Genomic DNA, 23698 nt, shown 5'->3' on the forward strand with positions numbered 1-23698 from the left:
AGTTAAGAGGAGAGGAAAAGCAGGAGTCAAAGAAAGGGCTACCCTTTTCAAGGTACAAAAAGGATTCAGCGGGTAGGCACATGCAAGGGCAGATTTTTTTTAATATATATTTTGTTCCTCTAGTCATAAACAGTGGGAATGGCAGCCAATGGTATCCCTAACGACTTCATCTGCAAGAAGTGCATCCAGCTGCAGCTTCTGACAAACCGAGTTAGGAATTAGAACTGGAGTTCGATGAACTCTGGATCATTTAGGATGATAGACAGGGACACGATCACACCTAGGAGGCAGGAGGAGGGTAGATGGGTGATAGTCAGGAGAGGGAAAGGGAACAGACAGGCAGAACAGCCCTGTGGCCATTCCCTTTAATACAAGTATTCCATTTTAAATACTATCGGGGAGAACACCTACCAGGCACAAACCATAGCAATTAGACATAGTGTCTGGTCCTGTGGCTAAGAAGGGAAAGGAGCAGGAGGCAAGCTGTAGTGACAGGGGATTCCACAGTTGGGGGGCGGGGGGGGGGGGGGGCAGATAAAAGGTTCTGTGGAAGAGATTGAGTATCCTTGATGGTATGTTACCTCCCTGATGCCAGGGTCCGAAATATCTCAGATCGAATTCACGGCATTCTCAGGAGGGATGGTGAGGTACAGGATGTTGTGGTCCATGTACGGACCAATGACATGGGTAGAAAGGTGAGGAGGTCCTGCAAGGAGAGTTCAGGGAATTAGGTGGTAGATTGAAGGACAGGACCTCCAGGGAACTGATCTCAGGATTGCTACCCATGCATGTGCTAATGAGGTTAGAAATAGGAGGATAATGCAGCTTAACACATGGCTAAAGACATGGTGCTGGAGGGAGGGCTTCAGGTTTCTGGATCATTGGGCTCTCTTCCAGGGAAGGTGGAACCTGTTCCGATGGGATGGTTTGCATCTGAACTGGAGGGGAACTAATATCCTGTGGGAAAGTTTGCTGGTGCTGCTCCAGTAGGTTTAAACTAGATTTGCAGGGGATGGGAACTAGGGTGCCAGAGCAGATAGAGGAGGAAAAAAATGATGTGAAAATTGCATACACCATTAGCAGTCAATGGGTTGTAGAGGTGGAAATTTTCTTAAGTGCATCTACTTCAATACAAGGAGTGTGGTAGGAAAGGCAGACGAGCTTAGAATGTGGATTAGTACATGGCAATATTACATTGTGGTTATTAATGAAACTTGGTTGGAGTTAGGGGCAGAACTTGGCAGCTCAATGTTCTGGGCTTCTATTGCTTTAGACGTGATAGAACAAGGGGAATGAAAGAGGGAGGAGTGGCATTGCTTGTCAGGGAAACTATCAAAGCTGCGCTCAGGCAGGGCAGACCACAGGGCTTGTCTACTGAGGCTATATGGGTGGAGAGGAGGAACGGTAAAGGTATGACCACATTCATGAGGTTGTATTATAAACCACTCAATAGACAACGACAATTGGAGGAGCAAATCTGTAGAGAGATAGCAGACAGCTGCAAAAAACAAAGTTATGATAGTAGTGAATTTAAATTTTCTACATATTGACTGGGACTCTCATATTGTAAAAGGGCTGGGTGACTTGGAGTTTGTCAGATGTGTTCAGGAAATGTTTTCCAAATCAATATATAGAGGAACCAAGTAGAGAGAATCCAATCCTAGATCTCCTTTTAGGGAACAAGACAGGACAGATGACAGGTGAAGTATGTGTAAAGGAACATTTTGGGTTAGTGATTATAATGCCATTAGTTTCATGTTAATTATAGAGAAGGATAGGTTTGGGCCTCAGGTTGAGATTCTAAATTGGAGGAAGGCATTGGAAGAAATAAGAAAAGATCTAGAATACGTGGATTGGGATGTTGTTTTTGGGCAAGGATGTGTGAGGTAATGGAGGACCTTCAAAGATGAAATTTTGAGAATATAGAGCTTGTATGTTCCTGTTAGGATTAAAGACAAGGTTAGCAGACATAGGGAACCTTGGTTTTTGAGGGATATTGTGGATCTGGTTCAGAAGAGAGAAGTGTGTAGCAGGTATAGGCAACATGGAGCAAATAAAGTACTTTAGGAGTATAAAAAATGCAAGATAAACCTCAAGAAAGAAATCAGGAAGGCAAAAAGACTAGAGGTTGCTTTGGCAGATAATATAAAGGTAAACCCAAAGGGTTTCTACAAGTATGTTAAGAATAAAAGGTTAGTAATGGACAAAATTTGTCCCCTTGAAGATTAGAGTGGTTGGCTTTGTATGGAGCCAAGAGAGATGGGGGAGATCTTGAAAGGTTTTTCCATCAGTATTCACTTAGGAAATGGGCACAGTCGTGGGAAGTAAGGGAAACAAGCAGTGAGGTAATGGAACTAATATAGAAGAAAGTAGAGGAAGTGCTTGCTGTCTTAAAACAAACAAGGATGGATAAATCCCCAGGGCCTGATAAGATATTCCTTGGTACCTTGAGGGAGGCGAGTGCAGAAATTGCAGGGGCTCTGGCAGAAATATTCAAAATGTCCTTAATCATGAGTGTGATGCCAGAGGATTGGAGGGTAGTCCATGTTGTTCTGTTGTTTTAAAAAAAGGCTCCAAAAGTAACCCTGGAAATTATAGTCTGGTGAGCCTGATGTCAGTACTAGGTATATTAATGGATGACATTCTAAGTGATTGGTTATACAATTATTTGGATAGCCAAAAACAGATGAGAGATAGTCAACATGGCTTTGTGCTTGGTAGGTTTTGTTTAACCAATCTTAAATAGAGTTTTTTGAGGAGGTTACCAGGAAAGATGACGAAGGAAAGGCTGGGGATGTTGCCTACATGGATTTTAGTAAGGCCTTTGACAAGATCCCATAGGACTAGACAGGAGAAGTCAGAGAGTAGTAGACAATTGCTTCTCAGACTGAAGGCCTGTGACTAATGGTGTGCCTCAGGGATTGGTGCTGGGACAATTGTTGTTTGTCGTCTATAATCAATGATCTGGATAATGTGGTAAATTAGATGAGTAGGTTTGCAGATTACACTAAGGTCAGAGGCACTATGGACAGTGAAGAAGTTTTTTTTAAAGCCTGCAGAGGGTCTGGACCAGCTGGAAAATTGGGCCGAAAAATGGCAGATAGAATTTAATGCAGATAAGTGTGAGGTGTTGCATTTTGGAAGGACAAACCAAGAAAGGATGTACATAGTGAATGGTAGGGCACAAAGGTGTGCAGTAGAACAGAGGGGCCAGGGATTAAAGATATACAATTCCCTGAAAGTGGCATCACAGGTGGATAGGGTTGTAAAGAGACCTTTTGACAAAGTATTGAGTATAGGAGCTAGGATGTTATGGTAAAGTTGTACAAGACATTGGGGGAGGCCAAATTTGGTGTGTTGTGTGTAGTTTTGGTCACCTAACTACAGGAAAGATATCAATAAGATAGAAAGAGTTCAGATAAGATTTACTAGGATGTTGGCCAGACTTCGGGAACTGTTATAGGGAAAGGTTAAAGAGGTTAGGACTTAATTCCCTGCAGCATAGAAAAAATGAGAGGAGATTTGATAGAGGTATTTAAAATTATGAAGGGGATAGACAAAGTAAATGTAGATATTCTTTTTCGACTGAGGATAGGTGAGATGCAAACCAGAGGACGTGGGTTAAGAGCGAAAGGGGAAAAAGTTTAGAGGGAACGTGAGGGTGAACATACTTAAAACAGAGGGTGGTGGGATTGTGGAATGAGCTCCCAGATGAGGTGGTGAATGTGAGCTCAATTTTAACATTTAAGAAGAATTTGGACAGGCACATGGATGGGAGAGGTATAAACTGGGTGCAGGTCATTGGGACTAGGCAAAAAAAATGGTTTGGCACAGACTAGAAGGGCTGAAGGGGCCCATTTCTGTGCTGTAGTGTTCTCTGTTCTATTTACGACTCTCTGGGAGAAGCTGTTCCTCCTCGTCTTTGTCTTAAATACATATCATTAGTTCATGGCAGATTTGATCATTGGCCTTTCCTACCCAACTCCTTAAAACAAATTCTCCAGCAGATTAAAAATCTATGCATCTTAGCCTTAAAGATCTAATTTCTCAGCATCACAATATTTGGCTGTAAAGCCCCTGAAGAACTCTGCACTTTCCAATAATCACCTCTCATTTCTTCTCAAACTCTACAGCAATGGTTTTCAAACTTTTGATTTCCACTCACACTCCACTAAGTAATCCCTATGCCATTGGTGCTCTGTGATTAGTAAGGGATTGCTTAAGGTGGTATGTGGATGGAAAGAAAAAGTCTGAAAACCACTGTTTTAATCGTACCTAATTGACTTGTTATGTGCATGGTTTCATAACTCCAAAGGAAATGGGCCAATGACAATTTTTCTCAAGCAAAATATTTCAGTAACAATGGATCTAGAGCAGTGGTTCTCAACCTTTTTTTCTCCACTCACATACTACTTTAAGTAATCCCTTACTAATCACTGATGGCATAGGGATTACTTAAAGTGGTATGTGAGTGGAAACCACTGGTACTGTATAGAAACATAAGTAATAGAAATTGGTAAAGATGTTCAATGCTGAAGAGTTGTTGCCATGTTACTAAGCTGAGTGTCCACAATTTTCATAATGATTCAAACACTAAACTGAGTTAATCAATTCCACTAAAGGAGACCAACAGACCAAATGACTCTTACTTCCCATACCCTTGCATCGATTGCAATGGGTACTGAAATTCCTTGGCAATATTGATTCTCGCTGGCTCAAGACCCAATGAAATTAACCATGACCCTGCCAATAAAACTAGCTCAGTATGTGGAGGGAATTAATTTAAGCACTGCTTCGCTAGTCATTAGACGGTGTCCTCATTAATTAAATCAATTGCTGATCCTTATTATAACATGTCCTGATTTCTTAATCTTGTCAAAAAGGAACCAGTATGTCAGACTATACCCACTCTTGGTTTCTGAATTATGCTCTGTTATTGAGCCCTAAAATAAAACATTTTTAAATCAGCAAAATAGATCTGAATGCTATATAAATGAATTTAAATTTAGCATCAACATTCAGAGATGTTGAAGATGCAATGCATTAAACATTTAAGAATGATCAACCAATTTTACATCACAAATGTAGTTAATGGCGTGGGGGGGTGTGGCAAGATGGCGTAGAGGGAAAACGTGTGGGGTTCCACCTTCCCCCTGTTAGACTTCTAAACACCCAACTTTAAAACTTGTAAAAGTGGCTAAAATATCTAGAGATTTTGGAATAGTGAAGGATTGAAATGGCTGCAAATGTGAAAAAAATCAAAAGCTCAATTGCAAAAGTAACTACCTTACAAGTGTTGAAGAATTGAGGCCTACCTATTAAGTTGAAGCCACGGAGTCGTCGACTGGAGCCCCCAAGCCTCAGAGGACCCTTGCTCGGTTAAGTATTACGTTGGCACCGATCGCGCATCCGCAAGATGGCGCCAGTTCAGCGACGAGCTCGGCCGGTTCTGACTCGCACACCCGTGAGTCTGGGCGTGCAGGCAGATCGGCCGAGCGAGGACAGACCCGCGAGCCCACAACATTGCCTTATGATCCGGGGGTGCGCAGTATAGCGTCGGAAGACACACCTGCACGGTCGGTGGTTCTGCCAGGCATGCGTGGTGCATCACGGGTTTGTGAATTATTGGATAAGGTGTGGGCTGTGGGGGAGCCCAAGCGACGGCAGGCTGACGAGGTCGGCGCGCTGTCGTCGGGTGTCCAAACTCGCAGCCGCACCGGAAGAGGACCTATTGCATTTGAGGAGGAAGAGCTCAACTTTATTGGAATTTACACAGGAAGAAATGGGGACTGACATCAGAGAAGGTAGGCCTCAAAGGGAGGTGATGGAACCTGGACTGAATTTTGTGTTTACAATCTTGGAAGGGATTGCCTATCAAATGGAAAAAATGTCAATACAGATGTCTTCTCAGATGACTCAAGGATTTATGGAAGTGAAAATCAAAATGAATACTATGTGTGAAGAAATGACTTTTATGAAGCAAGATATTACTGCAGTTAAAAGTGGTGTTAGTCGATGCATAAAATCAGTGGAATCCATACAAGATAATTTTAAAAAGATTGAAGAAGCTTTTTTTGAATGTAAGAATCAAGTGGAGTGTAATAGAGAAAAAATGGAAAAAGTGGAGGATTCTTTCGTGGATTGGGGGGATTCAGAAGAAGGAATTATTGAAAAAGACTGATTCATTAGAAAATCAGAGTCGAAGAAATAATGTAAAAATAGTAGGTTCTGACCCAGTAAAGTTTTTTAAGAAATGGATTCCTGTGGTGTTGGGCAAGAAATTCTTTCTGGATGGTCTGAAGTTGAATCGGGCAGACAGAGCATTAAGGAAGAAACTGCTTCCAGGCCAATTACCACGAGCAGTTCTGATTCGCTGTTTGAAATATCAGGATAGAGAAATTATATTGTGAATGGGGGTGGAGAAGGCACGGCAAAACCAGGCTCCAAATGATGGTTCAAAATAACAGGGTGTTTTTTTAAAATGCAGATTTGAGTCAAGAAATTATTAGAAGATGACGAGAATTTAATTCAGCTGAAGAAGTATTGTGGCGAAAGGGATATAAATTTGCCTTTCATTATCTGGCAGTATTGAAAGTTTTTATGGGAATTTTCAATCTCAATTTTTTGAAAATGATCATGATACATTAATCTTTGCTAATTCATTGCCAGATTTACAAGCAAATGGATGATCACCACTATCGTCACCTAAGAGGAGGGTAAATGGCAATGGAAATGGGAAGAATGGAAAACATGGAAAGAATGGGAAAAAAGTTGAATTGACGCAAAGTCTTCTTGACATTGAGGACCCGGAACAATCACTGGGGCTGAAATCACTGGGTTGACTGTTTTTGTCTAAGTACTTTGTGAAAGTCTGACTGGGGGGGGGGTGGATGACACTGAGACCTTGAGTCACCTGCCACTAGTGGGTTTTACCACACCCAGATTTTTTGGGGATTACTACTTTTTAGTAGTTTGTTTTGGGATTGTTTTTTTTTTCTTTTTTTTTGGCGTTTTTATATAGGGGGGGATTAGAATATTAAGGAAATTAGAAGGGGAGCATTATTTTATAGTAGTGGAATATATTATTAAATTAAGAAATGTCTAATTTGAATTTTGCAACTTTTAGTTTCCAGGGTTTGAATAACCCAATTAAGCGTAAATGAGTTTTGACTTATATAATGAAAGTTGATATTGCTTTCTTGCAAGAAACACACTTGACCGAAAAAGAATATTTGAAATTGAAGAGAGAGTGGGTTGGTCACGTGTTCTTTTCTTCTTTTAATTCTAAGGCGAGGGGTGTTGCGATTTTAATTCATAAGAAATTACCGTTTGAATTGGAATCGTTTGAGGTAAATGCTGGGAGAGTTTTGATGGTGAATTGTAAACATTTTGCTGAATCGTGGACTTTGCTAAGTGTTTATGCAACTAATGTAGATGATGAACGCTTCATGTCGGAGGCTTTTTTATTATTAAATCAGGCCAATAATAATATTCTGGTTGGGGGAGATTTTAACTGTGTTTTGGATCCTTTATTGGATAGATCTCCAAAAAGTATGAGGAAATCAAAGGTGGCAGTACAAATAGGAGCGTTGATGAAAGATCTGAATTTGGTTGATGTTTGGAAGAGAGTAAATCCTACAGAGAAAGACTTTTTTTTCATTCATCTAGACATGATTCATTTTCTAGAATAGACTTTTTCTTGGTTTCGTTGCATTTACAGGGTAGAACACTACAGGTTGAATATAAAAGTCGGGTTATATTGGACCATTCCATGTTATTTTTCTCCTGTGTAAGTCCAGAAGTGGTGCAATCGGTTTATAGATGGAGGTTCAATACAATTTTACTGAAGAAACCAGAGTTTATTACTTTTATTAAGGAGCAGATTATTCTGTTTCTGGCTGAGAATGTCAATTCAGTACATAGTACTTTTATACTGTGGGATGCTTTGAAAGCATATTTACGAGAGCAAATTATTAGCTATACTACGAAAGTTAAAAAGCAATATGTGGCGGAATGTTTAACATTGGAGAAACAAATTACTGAGTTGGAAAAGGAATTTCAAAAAGGAGTTACAGAAGATAAAAAACTGCTTTAACGAAGTTGAAATTATGTTATAATACATTACAAACATCAGTATGAGCGTTTAATTTATCGATCTAAGCAACGTTATCATGAATTGCGTGAGAGAGCTCATAAGGTACTAGCATGGTAGTTAAAGAATTCAACAGTTACCTATAAACCTCAGGAAATTAATGACCAGTTTTATTCATTTTACCAGACATTATATACTTCTGAGGGAAAGTTGGTTCTATTGAATCTTATTTATCTAAATTAAATTTACCTGTTTTAGGGGAGGAGGAGGTTAAAGAATTGGAAGCTCCATTCATGGATTTTGAGATTAAAGAGGCTATACAGGAGATGCCGAATGGAAAGTCACCAGGAGATGATGGATTCTCTGTTGAATTCTATAAAGTATTTTATGAAGATTTATCTTCTGTATTTGGAGATGTATTGCAGCAAGTAACTGAGGAGCAGTTGTTACCAGAATCTTGTTCGAGTCCTATAATTACTGTGATTCCTAAGAAAGATAGGGACCCATTGAAAGTGTCTTTGTATAGGCCTATTTCCTTATTAAATGTAGATTATAAAATTATAGTGAAGATGTTAGCGAATAGACTTGCCAAATATTTATCTCAGTTGATACATACAGATCAAACAGCTTTTATTAAAAATAGAAATGCGTCTGATAATTTCCTCAGATTGATAACATTGGTCAATGCATTTAGACAGCAACCCTGGATGCGGAAAAAGCCTTTGATAGGGTTGAGTGGAATTTTTTATTTAAGGTGTGCGAGAAGTTTAATTTTGGCCCTTATTTTATTGGTTGGGTTAAGGCTTTATATACAAATCCAATTGCGAGGGTCGTGACAAATGGCCAAATTTCTTTTCCATTCAAATTAATGCGATCGACTCGACAAGGTTGTCCATTGTCACCAGCCTTACTTGCATTGGCTATTGAACAGTTAGCTCAGACAATACGACAGAACGATAAGGTTAAAGGAATGAAAATTGTGGATGATGAATAAAAATTAATTTGTTTGCAGATGATGTGTTGGTATATTTGACAGACCAGAACAATCTTTAAAATATTTACAAGATTGTTTGTTAAAATTTGGGGAGTTGTCTGGATACAAAGTAAACTGGGATAAGAGTGAAATACAGCCAGTTGGGGATGGAGATAATTCAGAATATAAAAGTATTATAAAATTAAAGTGGACAGATAGAATTAAATATTTAGGGGTGGTAGTAAATGCAGATTATCAATCTTTATATAAATTAAATTATGTTCCTTTATTAAAATAGATTTGACTAAATGGAAAGATCTGCCGTTAACATTAATTGGTCGAGTAAATTGCATTAAAATGAATATTTTTCCTCTAATTCAATATTTGTTTCAGTTGATACCATGTTTACTTTCAAAAGGTTTTTTTTTCTTTCCGGGATCAGTGCGAGAGTTTTTTAATGGAAGGAAAAATTAGCACAAGTAGCTTTGCATAAACTTACATGGAAATATGCATTAGGTGGATTGTAGTTACCTCATTTTCAAAATTATGAAGCAGCTCAGTTGAAATTTGTTAGTAGATTGATGAATATGGACCAACCTCCGAGTTGGGCAAAGGTGGAAATGGCTTTTATATCTGAAGTTGAGATACACCAGTTTATATTTAAGTGGAATGGGAATTTATTGCGGGAATGTAATATGCCGGTACTAAAACATTTGTTAAGGATATGGGTTAAACAAAATATGGTTTTAGGATCAAAGGGTAAATTATCAATTCAAACCCCGTTATATCATAATCAGCTTATTTCTTTTTCAATGTTTAATAATCATTTAAAGAGATGGAATTCTAAGGATATTAAGATAATTCAGGACTGTTTTGAAGAAGGCCAGTTTCTTTCCTTTAACCGACTGAGGGAGAAATCTGATACATCTGTAAACTCTATTTGTATATAATCAACTTAGAGCTTTAATAAAAGATAATTATGGTAAAGAGATGAATTTACCCATGTTGACGAAATTTGAGTCTTTGATTTCTTCTGTACCTAAGAAAGGTTATATTTCGGGTATGTACCAATTGTTACAAGATGCAATGGATAACCTGGATTGGGAGAAATCTAGACTTAAATGGGAAAATGATTTAGCTTATATTTTTCCCGAAGATAATTGGGAGGCTATGTGCCATGATAGTGTAACTAATGTACGATATGGAATGGTTAATTATAATTTTTTGCATCAGTTATATTTGACTCCAGAAAAATTTTAAAAAATATGGGTTTAGTAATTCGGATTCTTGTTTTAGATGTGGATTATGTATTGGAACTTTTTTTACATGCTGTCTGGTCTTGTGTTAAAGTACAACCGTTTTTGGAAGGAATTAGATTGGTTTTGGAAAAATTATTTAAAATTAAATTGTCATTAGACCCATCGATTTTTTTTGTTGGGATATATGGTTTCTTTGAAATGACTAAGGTTGGATAAATTTCAAATTGCATTTGTACGTCTAGTGCTGTCTGTAGCACAAAAATGTGTAGCTAGTACTTGGAAGGATAATGTGGAGATTAACATAACACGCTGGCATAATGAGTTGAGAAATTGTATTATTATGGAAAAAATTACATGTAACCTGCAGGATAATTATTTGTTTTTTGTTAAAATGTGGTCTCCTTATTTGGAGTATATGAATTTGGAAATACTTTGAAATATTTTTTTATATTAACTGTATTGTTTTTATATTTGGCTCCCCTTAAGGGAGCTGGTTGAAGGGGTAGGAGCGTGGGTGGGGTTTATATATTAAAAAATTGTTCTTCACTTTTCTTTGTTGTATTTAACTGTATTTTGATTAAAGTCTTTAAATAAAGTTTTCAAAAAAAACCCAAATGTAGTTAATATACAAATGGGTTCAAAAACGGGCATGTTTTCATTTTTGACAATATGTACAAAATTTACCAAAGAGGATGAAAAATAGAAAAAAAACATTCAGTGATAAGTGTGCTGCATTAATTTCTTAGTGGGGAAATAAGAAGGCAAATTCTGTACTGAAGCCTGAACTGCAGGATGAATTGCAGTAAAATTAAAGAAAAAATTTATTATAACCATATAACAATTACAGCACGGAAACAGGCCACATTGGCCCTTCTAGTCTGCACCGAACTAAGTACTCTCCTCTAGTCCCACCTACCTGCACCCTGCCCATAACCTTCCATTCCTCTCCCATCCATATACCTATCCAATTTTCCTTAAATGACAAAATTGACCCTACTGCCACTACTTCTCATGGAAGCTCATTCCACACAGCACCACTCTCTGAATAAAGAAGATCCCCCTCATGTTACCTCTAAACTTTTGCCTCTTAACTCATGACCTCTTGTTTCAATCTCACCTATTCTCAATGGAAAAAGCCTATCCACATAAATTCTATCTATCCCTCTCAATCTTAAATACTTCTATCAAATCCCCTCTCAACCTTATATGCTCCAAAGAATAAAGACCTAATTTGCTCAATCTTTCTTTGTAATCTAGATTCTGAAACCCAGGTAACATTTTCGTTAATCGTCTCTGCATTCTCGCTAACTTGTTGATATCCGTCCTATAATTCAGTGACCAGAAATGCACACAGTACTCCAAATTTGGCCTCACCAATGCCTTGTACAGTCTCAATATCACTTCCCAGCTCCTGTATTCTATGAATTGATTTATAACAGCCAGCATTCTAAAAGTCTTCTTCACTACCCTATCCACATGAGATTCTACCTTCAGGGAACAATGCACCATTATTCCTAGATCTTTCTGCTCCACTGCATTCTTCAATGCCCTCCCATTTACTATGCATATCCTGTTTTGATTATTTCTTCCAAAATTAAGCAATTCACATTTAACATTAAACTCCATCTGCCATCTTTCAGCACACTCTTCTAAGCAGTCAAATCCCTCTGCAATCTTTGAAAACCTTCTTCATTATCCACAATTCCACCTATTTTAGTATCATCTGCATATCTACTAATCCAATTTTCCACCCCATCATCCAGATCACATTTGGCAAACAGCAAAGGACCCAATACAGATCCCTGGGCACACTGCCTGTCATCAGCCTGACAGTTATCCATTACGACTCTCTCGCATCTCCCTTCCAGCCACGGTTGAATCCATTTGACTATCTCAAAATTAGTACCTAACGACTGAATCTTCCTAGCTAATCTTCCATGCAGAACCTTATCCAAGGACTTACTGAAATCCATATAGACAACATCCACTGCTCTACCCTCATCAACATTCCTAGTCACCTCTTCAAAAAATTCAACAAAATTGGTCAAACATGACCTTCCACACACAAATCTGTGTTGAGTGTTCCTGATCAGACCCTATCTCTCCAGATACTTATATCTACACACTATCTCTAAGAAAGTTTTCCATTAATTTACCTACCATAGACATCAAACTTACAAACCACAGAACATGCTGGATTTTAAATCTGAAATTACAATTTTTCCACTTTTAAAAATAAGTGACAAACCAAGACCCCCAATGAAACCACACACCAAAGCTGGAAAGAGTAGACGAGATGAATGAGTATCTGCAAAAATCTACACTGGAACCTGTAATTTTCTAGGTAGAGGGTTGCTACCAGAACTTTGCTACTTCTAGCATTAAGATTGATTTGGCCATTTAAAAACGTTTTCTAGTCCTGCAAGATCTCACTGTAGTCGCATTTCTCTCCCCTCCATTTGGCAGATATGGATACTGTATTTTAAAAGAAAACCTCATTGCCCTAAGACTTTTCATAAAACTTGATGGAAATTGAAATAAGATGCTTAATATAATCCTTTCAATTTTATCTGCTTATCACTCACCAAGTTCCAGAGCAGCAATTAGACCGAGAGCAACAAGAGCCTCATTCTGCATTATAACATGTTCACTTGTTGCCATAGTGACCAGATGCTTAACACCACCACTTTGAACAATTGTCTTGACAACATCCTTATAAAATAAGGAAGACAGAAAAGAAATAGCAGTTAGCAGTGAAGAGAACTAAATATAAATATACCAAAATCAAACCAAAGCAGGCAGTTTGAGATTTCTGAGAAAAGAATGCACAACATGGTTCAATAGCTTTTGTTTCACTTTCAAAGTCAAGGGATACAAAATTCTTAAAATATATATATTTTTAAAAAATTAGAGTATTTTCAACAATTGCACCTCATTCTTGTTTAAAAATGCATAGAATTATTACAACCAAAGGCAATGGTGTACTGATTTGAAGCTTAGTTCTCCTTGAATTATTTTTATTTAGCTATTTATAATCACTACAGAAAGCAAAATAAGAGAATGCTGGGATATTGGCAATGTAAAAAGGTAATGGGGGAATCCTGGAAATTATAGACTAGTGACAACTACATCTGGGACAGGATTTACAACCATTTAGAGGAAACAGAGTCTTCTCAGAGATAGTCAGCATGGCTTTGGGAAGAGCATGTCATGCCTCAGAAGCTTAACTGAGTTTTTGAAGAAGTAACAGAAGAAACTGAAGAAGATTGGGCAACCGATGTGGTGTTTTCTGGATTTTAGTAAGGTATTTGAAAGACATGAAGCCTAGAATCAATGGAACCTTGGCTGAGTGGATTCAGAATTGCTTGTCTGCAGAAAGCAAAAGGTAGTAGAAGATGAAACTTGTTCTGCCTGGAGGTCAGTGACTAGTGGAGTTCCACAGAGATCTGTTCTGGGATACCTGCTCTTTATGATTTTTATAAATGACCTGGATGAAGAAGTGGAAGGATGGGGTCAGTAAGTTTGCAGATGACACAAAGTTTGGAGGTGTTTTGGAAAATGTAGAAGGTTGTCATAGGTTACAACAGGATACAGACAGCATGCAGAGTTGGGCAGAAAAGTGGCAGATGGAGTTCAATCTAGATAAGTGTGAGGTGATGCATTTCAGAAGGTTAAAAGAGTCTGAGTACAGGGTCAATGGTTGATGAACAGAGAGACCCTGGGGTCCAAATCCTTACATCTCTCAAGTTGCTGCACAGGAGAACGTGTCTTTATGAAGCAAGGTTAACAGAGTTAGGGCTTTTCTCTTTGGAGTGAAGAATAAGAGTTGACTTAATGGAGGTCTACAAGATTCTGAGGGGCAGAAAAAAGGCAACACCTTTTTCCCTGAGGTGATAGTAGCAAATACTAGAAGATATCTGTATAAGCTGAGGAGAGCAAAATTTAGGGGAGATGCCAAGGTTACGTTGTTTTTTTAAAAAAACATACAGAATATTGGGTGCTTAGAATGCACTGCCAGGGGTGATGGTGGAGGCTGGTGCAATAGGGACATTTAAAAGATCTTAGGCAGATGGGTGCAATAAAAAGAGGGTTATGGGTGAGAGGTAGGGAAAGTTTAGATTGTTGAATAGATATGTATATGTTAGCATAACGTCATGCGCTGAAGGCCCTGTATTGTGCTGTAATGTTCTATAAAAGAACTTGAGTCAATTTTGTTTCTTCTCCCACTCTGTAAGCATTTTTAAGTATTCAGTTTAACCATTTCCCCCATTAACCATTCTACTGTCTTGAGAAAATTTTCATATGTACTACTCAAGGATGTCACTTTTAGGAATCTGTCGTCCTCGAAGCATACCTTTGATTTGCTGTGCCTAATCAGTGCAGAGAGCAGCCTGTTTGATTCACCCATAACACCTGCGTGGTCCTTTGCATCGCACCATTCTACCAAACGTTCGACCAGTTTAATATTCTTACCCAGCTTTTCAGCTGCGTCAGCTGCAGGGGGATATGCACATAATGAGGAAACAATATTAAGTCTTTAGCAGTGTCTAATTTTTTTTTTTAATGCTTTGTCACCAACCAGTATTGGCACTTGAACTGCTCTGCTTAACCCCAACACATAACTTAAAATATGTACTCCAGTTCTTAATTTAAATATGAACAGGTACTTTATTTTATGTCATGTAGCAAGATTAGAATATAGATTTCTATTATTGACAGAAAAATCAAACCTGATTTGGGAGGGTTAACCCTCGCATCAATGCAGAAGTATCAAATTAGCAAATGGATATAGGATTTCACAATAACTTAGATACAGCTGACATCATAACACTGCTATTCCCACTCATACTATGAAAACCTGCTTTTATATAATGTTGATAAAACATCCTGTGACAGTTAACAAGCACAAAAATTATGAGCCAAAAGAATGGAAATTAGGAGAACAACTGCTGTCAGTGACAGGTGGGAACTGTCAGCCTTGTTATGGAGGAAGATGGCAGAGGAAGTTATGCAGACTGAAGAGTTTTCAATGACCTCAAGTTTACAGAGGACGAGAGACAGGTCCACCAGTTTTGACGGAGATAAACAGTGGCTTATTCTGGCCTATAGCTGTGAAGAATTGAGATTTCATGCCAGGGTAACAGATGAGCAAAGGTAGGCTGTACAAGGCTCCATTTATATCTGTTTATGTAAATTTCCCATCAAAAATTTCCAAAAGGATCCAAGAAAACCTGTTTCTTTGCTGAAATTATCTTTAATACAAATTGAAGGAGGGAGAGCAACCAAAAAAATGGATCAGTTGAGAAATAATCGAATCTAAGTGGTAACAGGGTACCAGGAAAGTAATGGTAGCATTGAGCAGTCAATATGAATGCCTTTCCTGACTGAGGTATCTGGAATCAGGGGTTAGAATCTAAATATAAGAGTCCACAATTCTGGATAGAAATTTTTTTTTAAAAATTGAGATTTAAATTTAGATATACAGCACAGTAACAGATTTTTCGGCCCACGAGCCCATGCCGCCCAATTACACCTAATTAACCTATAACCCCCACCCCACCCCAGCCCCGTACATTTTGAACAGTGGGAAAATGCTGGAGCCCCTACAGAAAATCCACACAGACATGGGGAGAATGTACAAATTCCTTATAAACATCATGGGATTCAAACCCTGGTCCCGATTGCTGGCGCTAAAAGAGCATTGTACTAACTGCATGGTGAGAAGAAAGTGTTTCCTTCTGGGGTTGATAAAGCTTTGGAAATCTGTACCCAAGAGGGCTGTGCGGTTTCAGCCATTAAGTACAATATATTCAAGTGAAAAATGGTTATTTTTTTTAATAGGAAGAAAATCAAAGGATTTGAGTTAGTGCAGGAACATAGCACTAATGTAAAAAATGAGCCATGATTGAAGTGAATTTATGAGAGCAGCTAAGAAGGTCTGAATGGCTTAACCTTTCTTTTATTTCACATGTCCTAACATTCACATCATGAACCAGGCTATCAGACAGGCATTCATGAAAAAATTGTGATCAGCTAGTGATGAGTGCAAATAGGGCAGAGACTGGTGGTGCTGGCCAGTTTTCCTTTATGACTCGATGTAGGGAACTAGTGAACCACAGCCAAGTTGCTGAGTATGCAACAGTTAGCATTTGTGAAAAAGTCATAAAATAGATTCTAAGGGATAGAGAGAGGTTATGAGAGTGGATTAAGTAATTGGCAGATGGGATACATGGGGAATTATTTAGTGGAGTAAGATGACAAAATGCTTCAATATTCAACTGAGCTGTTGAGGCGAGTCATTGAAATATAGTCAAGGCAATTAAATTACAAGGGAATCAATGGGAAATTGTATGGAAATCATGTCAAATTGGCTTATTCCTTTTCAAGTTCTAGGAGATTGTCCGTCCACACTAAAACACCTTTGCTACACAAAAACTTGAAGCTAACAATTTAAATAGGAAAACTATGGCCTTGGATTTTCTTTTTTAAAAACAAGAAATATTTAGAAATTCAGTTTCATTCTAAAGTAATGTTTTATACACAACCTTAATACCTTGTGTATCAATTAACATGCGCAATGTTCCAAGTAGTTTGAACTGGACAGGTGGCATCTCAGACTTGAGAAACTTCAATACTTCCTCTGCAACTCCTGTAGATAGCATCTTTGCTTTATTTAATACTGAAACAAAGAGCAATTCAAGTTGTTAAACAGATAATTTGAATTGAAAATAAAGATTTAAACTACAGTATAGTATTTTAGATCTTTTTATTCATGCCATGATCCTCCCTTTACAATTACTATTTAGATAAACTGGAAGGCTAAGAAACTTCACATCTCAACTTTTAAGTAGGCGCACTTAGATAACTACACTTGAAGACATATTGGGAATTTGGCTATAAAACTGAGTGCTCAACACCATTTTAAATTCTTGGAACCAAACTTCACAGACTTGACAATATCCCAAGAGTGTTCTCCTAGCCAGCTGAAGAGTGCTGCACAAATCACTTCTCATATTTAACAGATATGGAAAGCATTGACTCATATTTAATAGTGTCTCATGTGAAAGTCCATTTGGAATGTATAAATGTCTTTTGTGTGTTTTGAGGTGCTTGTAGATACACTAAGGCAGAGATTGATAGTTTCTCAATTAGCCATGACATCAAAGGTTATGGGGAGAAGGCCGGGCAGTGGGGGCTGAGTGGGATTATGGATCAGCTCACAAGACCAAGGAGAAGAAATTTAGGCTATTCAGCCCATTGAGTCTGCCCCTGCATTTAATCATGAGCTGATCCATTTACCCACTCAGCTCCACTGCCCAGCCTTCTCCCCTTAACCTTTGATGCCCTGGCAAATCAAGAACCTGTCAACCTAACACAAACTAGATGAGCAGAAGGGTCTGTTTTTGTGCTGTGTCCTAGAGACAATGAATGCATTTAAGATGTAGATTTTTGAAAATTAGGGCAATTCATGGGAAGTGGAGCAGAGTTCACAACCATATCAGCAGGCCAGATAGCTGACCCCTGCTCCATGATTAAATGGCATGGCAGACTTGATGGGCTGAAGAGACCATTACTTCTCGTATGTCTTATTGTCTTGCTTTCAACCACAAAGAACCATGGGTCCTAACCCCATCGTAGCTTAGAGGCCTCAGAATGAATAGCTACTGCTATAGACTGGAATCCCTCTTCCAGTACTTCCACAGAAAGATTGTTGAACAAAATTTTGCTTTGCCCAACACCTGTCTAAATTGCCAACCCCTGTTTTCCCACTATGCACCCTTCCCACTCTCATGACCATCTAATGCTGCAAAGTGTGGAGACACACCACTGTACTACTTTAGAGATAAAATACAGGATTCTGTTGACACTGTGGTTGAGTGAAAAAACACAGAAATGGTGGAGAAACTCAGCAGGTCAAACAGAGCCTTAATGAAGCAAAGATACATCACCAACGTTTCAGGCTTGAGTCAGCATTCGTGTGTTTTTTTTCCCACTGGGAAAAAAGAACCCATGGTTCTTTGTGGTTGCTTTACTTCTAGGTTCATAAATACATTATGTTTCCCCTTATATAACAGCAATGAGAAAATCTTACCAGGAATAGCCAGATTTCGGAGAGCACTGAGGGCAGCATGTTGTACAGTCACATTCCCTTCTTCTACATGTCTATCCAGTAAATCTAACAACTTCTGCACAATTCCGATTTCCACCATGTGGATACAGTTTCCATCTGTGAATGAGGGAACAGTGTGTTATCAGAACAAAAGGTGCTGAACCAGCCTTTCCAGTTTGTTCGTACATTTTTGGGACTGCTGCTTGGTCACAACTCTTTATTTGCCAATATTAGATTACAGAACAGCACAATTGTATAGATCAGCAGAAAGATAATGTCTGTACTCAATTCATTATTTTTTTAACTGAATTAATTAAGAGGCCAAGGAAGAGATCTTGCTGCGTGACGAACTTCCTGTCTGCAGAAAATAATTATGATCTCTAATGCAATAGTTTCCTGTTCCTGCCCAATAAATACTACTAAATATTTTAAATTTGCTATAACCAGATGTTTTTGAAATGAAGAGGAGAAAGTCCAAGTCAAATTAATAAAGCGGATTTGCAATATCCTTAAATTACTAAGAATGTCATATTGCAGGGCTGAGGAAATTTTCCACCTCCACGAATTAAAACTGCAATGTCAAGGAACAGAAGAGCAATCTGCCCACAACATTCAAGTGTGCAGCACTTTCAATGTACAAAACATTCTAGGCACTTCACAAATGAGTGGCTAAATTGAAATTGGGGGCGGGGGAGGGTAGGCATCAGAGAAACTTCAATAAAGATGCAGCCAATGCACAATGTATGAATTAGATGGGAAGGGAGAGGTCGTGCAAGACTGAGCGAAAGCTGGACCGTTTAATAAGCTGAGTGATGAACTGGCAAGTTTTCTTTCCAGCCAATGAGAGTCAGTGTGAGTGAGAAAGAGCTGGACAGTTTAATAAGCTGCAAGGTTCAAGCAGAGCAGCCATCGTGTGAGTGAGCCAGAGTTAGAGTGGTGAGTTGAGGCCTCAACTCAAGAGGCTTCGACGAGAAGAGGCAGAGACAAAGGTAAGACTAGTGAGATTTTATTATCATTTATTTTTTGACCTTGTATTACTGCCAAAATAGAATAGTCAGAATGGCAACAGAGTTAGTGGAGTGTTCATCTTGTGAATTCTGGGAGACAGCATCTCCCCTATATCTACATCGAGTTGCAGCTCCTTACTGACCATGTTCGGGAACTGGAGCTGGAGGTCAATTACCTTGATACAAGAGAATGAGGAGTTCTTAGATAGGAGCTAGGGTGATATCTTAGATAGGGTGACTGTCAGAAAAGCGAAAGCAGAAGTAAGCAGGCAAGTAGTGCAGGAACACCTGTGGCAATTCCCCTCAATATTAATTACACAGCTTTGGATGCTGTTGGGCGACAACCTACCAGGGCAAAGCCACAGTCTTTGACACTGACCTGGCCCTGTGGCTTAGAAGGGAGAAAAGGAGATTGGTAGTGATAGGGGTTCAATAGTTAGAGGTTCAGACAGAAAATTCTATGGAAATGAAAGGATGGTTTGTTGCCTCCCAGGTGCCAGGGTCAGGGACATCTGAGATCAGGACCATGCCATCCTGAAAAGGGAGGGTAAACAGCCAGAAGTCATAGTACATACTGGTATCAACAACATAGGTGGGAAGGAAGCTGAAAGACAGAATCTCAAAGTTAGTAACCTTGGGATTGCTGCCTGTGCCATGCACCAGTGAGAGGAAGAATATGTGGCTGTGTAAATTGGTGCAGGGTTTCAGGTTTCTAGATCATTGGGATCTCTTCTGGGGAAGCTGCAATCTGTACAAAATGGATGTGTTACACTTGAACTGGAAAGGGACACATATCCTGGCAGAAAGACTTGTTGGAGATGTTGGGGAGAATTTAAACTAGTTCGGCAGAAGGATTGGAACCAAAATGATAGGGCAGAAAATAGAAAAGATGGAGGAAAAGGTTGATGAAATGTGTGTAAGGATTGTAAGGAAGGACAGGCACTGGAGGGAGCATAAATGTAACCAGTTGGAAGGATTGAAATATGTTTGCTTCAATGCAGGAAGCTCTATGAATAAAGGAGATGTACTTAAAGAGCATGGATTAGTATGTGGAATTATGATGTGATCGTTACAGAGACTTAGATGATGCGAGGACAAGATTAGCTGATGTGAGTATTGGGGATAGGAAGGGAGGTAAAAGGGTGGGGGGAAAGCATTATTAATCAGGGATAATAGCATAGCTGCAGGAAGGGAGAATGTTGTGGAGGGATTGTCCACTGAGTCAGTGTGGATAGAAGTCAGAAACAGGAAGGTTTTGGGAGTAATCTATAGGTCCCCAAATAGCCCTCAGGACCCTGAGAGCAGACAAGTAGCCCCATACTGAAATGGTGTAATGGGAGACTTCAACTTTCCTAATATTGACTGGTACCGCCTTACTGCAAGAGAAATAGGTTGGACTGAATTTGTCAGGTGTGTCCAAGGATTCCTGACACAACACGTGGACAAAATAAAAATCACAAAAATGATGGAGAAACTCAGCAGGTATCGCAGTATTCACAGGAGTCAGATATGTAACTGACATTTTGGGCCTGAACACTTCTTTAAGGTATGAGAAAAAAGCAGGCAGGTGTCTGAATTAAAAAGGCAGGGTGAGGAGTACAGACCAACAGATAAAAGGTGTTCATTGGATAAGACTCCACTGGGAAATCTCTTAGAGGGACCTGTATCTTGAAGAAGTTCTCTTCCCAGCATTTCTGTGCTTTTACTACAATCACAGTGTCTGCAGACTTTAGTGTTTCACACTATGTGGACAAGCTGAGGAGAAGAGAGGCCAATATTCGATCTAGTACTGGACAATTAACCCAGTCAGGTGACAGATCACTTGATGTGGGAGCATTTCAGTGACTGTGGCCACTACTCCTTGAAATTTAGAAAAGCTATGGATAAAGTTAGGAGTGGACAAAATGGTAAATTTGTAGCGGCTGCTACAAGGAATGAAACAGACCACTACCATGTTGGGGGCTTCAAACTAACTGTTTATTCAAACTTTGCTTGCGTCATTTAAGGGTGGCACGAGCTTCGCCTCCGCGTCAGTGGTGACGTCACCACACTCGCTCGAGGCCCGCGCCCTGGCCTAAACCATGAGGCACGGAGGTCCCCCGACAGCACCAACTTCTCACGGCTGCCACGCCGGTGCGGCGATACAAGCGTGGCCGGTTTTCCACACAACCCCCCCCCCTCCCCCCAGAACTGGTTTACGTGTCTCACCACTTGGGTGGCCGACCTAGTCGTTTCGGCTGGGCCATCAGTCCCGGCTGGCTAAGGTTCAGGTGCGCCACCTGGAGTCTGTTGACTGTGAATATCAATGTCTTGCCTGAGCATGGCAGGACTTTGTAGAGGCCCTCGTAGGGGTGCGGTGTGTGAATCTCGCTGGATGAAAACGAAATCAGCTGTGGCCAGCTCCTTGGGGACGCAGGATGGGCGGCTGCCATGGTGGGTCGGTGATGGGAGCGCTAGTGAGGCGACCTTACTCCACAAGTCTGCCAGCAAGGTCTGATTCTCGACGTGGAACCAATGCTTGGGCTGAAGAACTCCCTGGGTAGCGACAGTGGTGCACCATAGACCAACTCCGCGGACGATACTTGTAGGTCTTCTTTCACAGCCATTCTGATGCCGAGCAGGACTCAGGGCAATTCATCCATCCAGTTGGGGCCGGTGAGGTGAGCCATGAGAGCTGACTTCAGGTGCTGATGAAAGCGCTCCACTAGGCCATTGGCTTGGGGATGGTATGTGGTGGTGTGATGGAGCTTTATCCCCAAGAGGTTTGCCAGCTGTGACCTGAGGGCGGATGTGAACTGGGTGCCCCTGTTGCTCATCATGTGTGCTGGGACTCTGGGCTTCGTGATCCAGTGGGGGAGTAGGTTCTTGGCGCAGGTCTCAGTGGAAGTGTCTCTCAGCAGGACGGCTTCTGGTCACCTCATCGTGCGGTCGACCACGGTCAACAAATAGCGGGCATCCCTGGACACCGGCAGGAGGCCCACGATGTCGATGAGTATGTGTTCGAAACTCTTGGCCGTGGAGTCAAACTGCTGTACCAGGGCTTTTACATGGCACTGGATGAGGTCTGGCACTGCGTGCAGTTTCTCACCATCTGGGCTTCCTGTTTCTTGAGGCCCTTCCACACGAATCGTTCTGCCACCATGCGAACCGAGGTCTTGATCGAGGGGCGAACCAAGTCGTGGACCATCCTGAAGGCCTGCGGACTCCATTGCGATGGGACTACCAAGCGTGCCTAGCCAGTGGAGATGTTGCAGAGCAGCGTGTTGGGGCTATCCAGAAGTTTGAGTTCCTGGAGCAGGAGGCTTGAAATGGCGGTGCAGAAAGCTTGTGTGTCTTGTTATGGAATTAAGAGGACCCCAAAAACCAGCAGCAAGAGACATGCACAACACAGGGTCACTGAAACAAAAGTAGTTTTTAATTATAATTGAACAAAAAAAACAGAATTAAACTTTAACCTACCTAACTACTTAATTCCCCCTCTAATACTAAGTGCAGGTGTGTGTAATGTATATTTAATATTAGAAAAGTTCTTTGGATCACAGTCTCACTGGTTGCAGGCAATTTTTGTACTATGTACAGAAGTTAGCATTAACAAAGTTCACCAGTCTTTGATACTTAACAGGCAAATGGTTATCATTCAGGAGGGTTCTTGCTGGTTTTCAGAGAGAGATTCCTTTTCCAGGACATCTGCACCTGAAATTCCTTCTCAGACTTGCTGATGAAACTTGCCCCCTTCAGGGTTCTCCAGATGATCCTCTTTCTTTGAGGCCACCTTTCAGATTGCCAGTCTTCTCCTTCAACCAGGCAGCCTTCCAAAGTTTGTCAGCATGACCCTCTGGAACTGATTTCTGTCTCTCTCCTATGTATTTCACTCCCTCCCTCCCTCTCTTAGAGCAAAACTGTTCTCCCTCTGCCTGCAAAGATCACATGCTCTCCCAGGCAAGCCGCTATAGATACTTTGTTGCCTCCTGCAAAAAAGGATTCTGCAAAAATCCTGCAAATATTCTGTTTTAAAATGTGAGTGTGCAAGCTGCTCTAACAATTCCTCCCAAACCACCTCTAAATACTCTGGCACAGTCTGCATCCTCCTTCTGCGCCTGTGCTAGCTGGGCGTAGTCCAGGCCGGGAGCGAGGCTATGGATGGTAGGCCTTGAGAGCGCATCTGCAACAACATTGTCCTTACCCATTCAGTGTCGGATGTCGGTGGTGAACTCTGATACGTAGGACAGATACTGCTGCTGGTGCACTGACCAGGGA

At 40.2% G+C, this 23698-nt stretch overlaps 1 protein-coding gene and 1 long non-coding RNA gene across 10 annotated transcripts in view; one reads left to right on the top strand and one right to left on the bottom strand.

Moving 5' to 3' along the window:
- Positions 1-23698, bottom strand: part of rap1gds1 (RAP1, GTP-GDP dissociation stimulator 1) — a 105277-nt gene that overhangs the window by 10534 nt on the left and 71045 nt on the right. For 8 of the 9 annotated variants that reach the window (XM_069925655.1, XM_069925657.1, XM_069925651.1 and 5 more), the window contains 4 exons: positions 18417-18551; positions 16878-17003; positions 14679-14818; positions 12910-13036 (listed from right to left, as the gene is read on the bottom strand). In XM_069925655.1, coding sequence (XP_069781756.1) covers positions 12910-13036; positions 14679-14818; positions 16878-17003; positions 18417-18551 — 528 coding nt within the window. The remainder of the gene's footprint in view (positions 1-12909; positions 13037-14678; positions 14819-16877; positions 17004-18416; positions 18552-23698) is intronic. The other variant, XM_069925659.1, reaches the window with a different exon arrangement.
- LOC138757780 (uncharacterized) overlaps positions 19175-23698 on the top strand; it is a 30899-nt gene continuing 26375 nt past the window's right edge. Inside the window, exon 1 of the long non-coding RNA XR_011353878.1 lies at positions 19175-19423. This is a non-coding gene — a long non-coding RNA (uncharacterized lncRNA). The remainder of the gene's footprint in view (positions 19424-23698) is intronic.

Source organism: Narcine bancroftii, chromosome 3 (genome assembly GCF_036971445.1).
Source record: "Narcine bancroftii isolate sNarBan1 chromosome 3, sNarBan1.hap1, whole genome shotgun sequence".
In the NCBI taxonomy this organism is placed as follows: Eukaryota; Metazoa; Chordata; class Chondrichthyes; order Torpediniformes; family Narcinidae; genus Narcine; species Narcine bancroftii.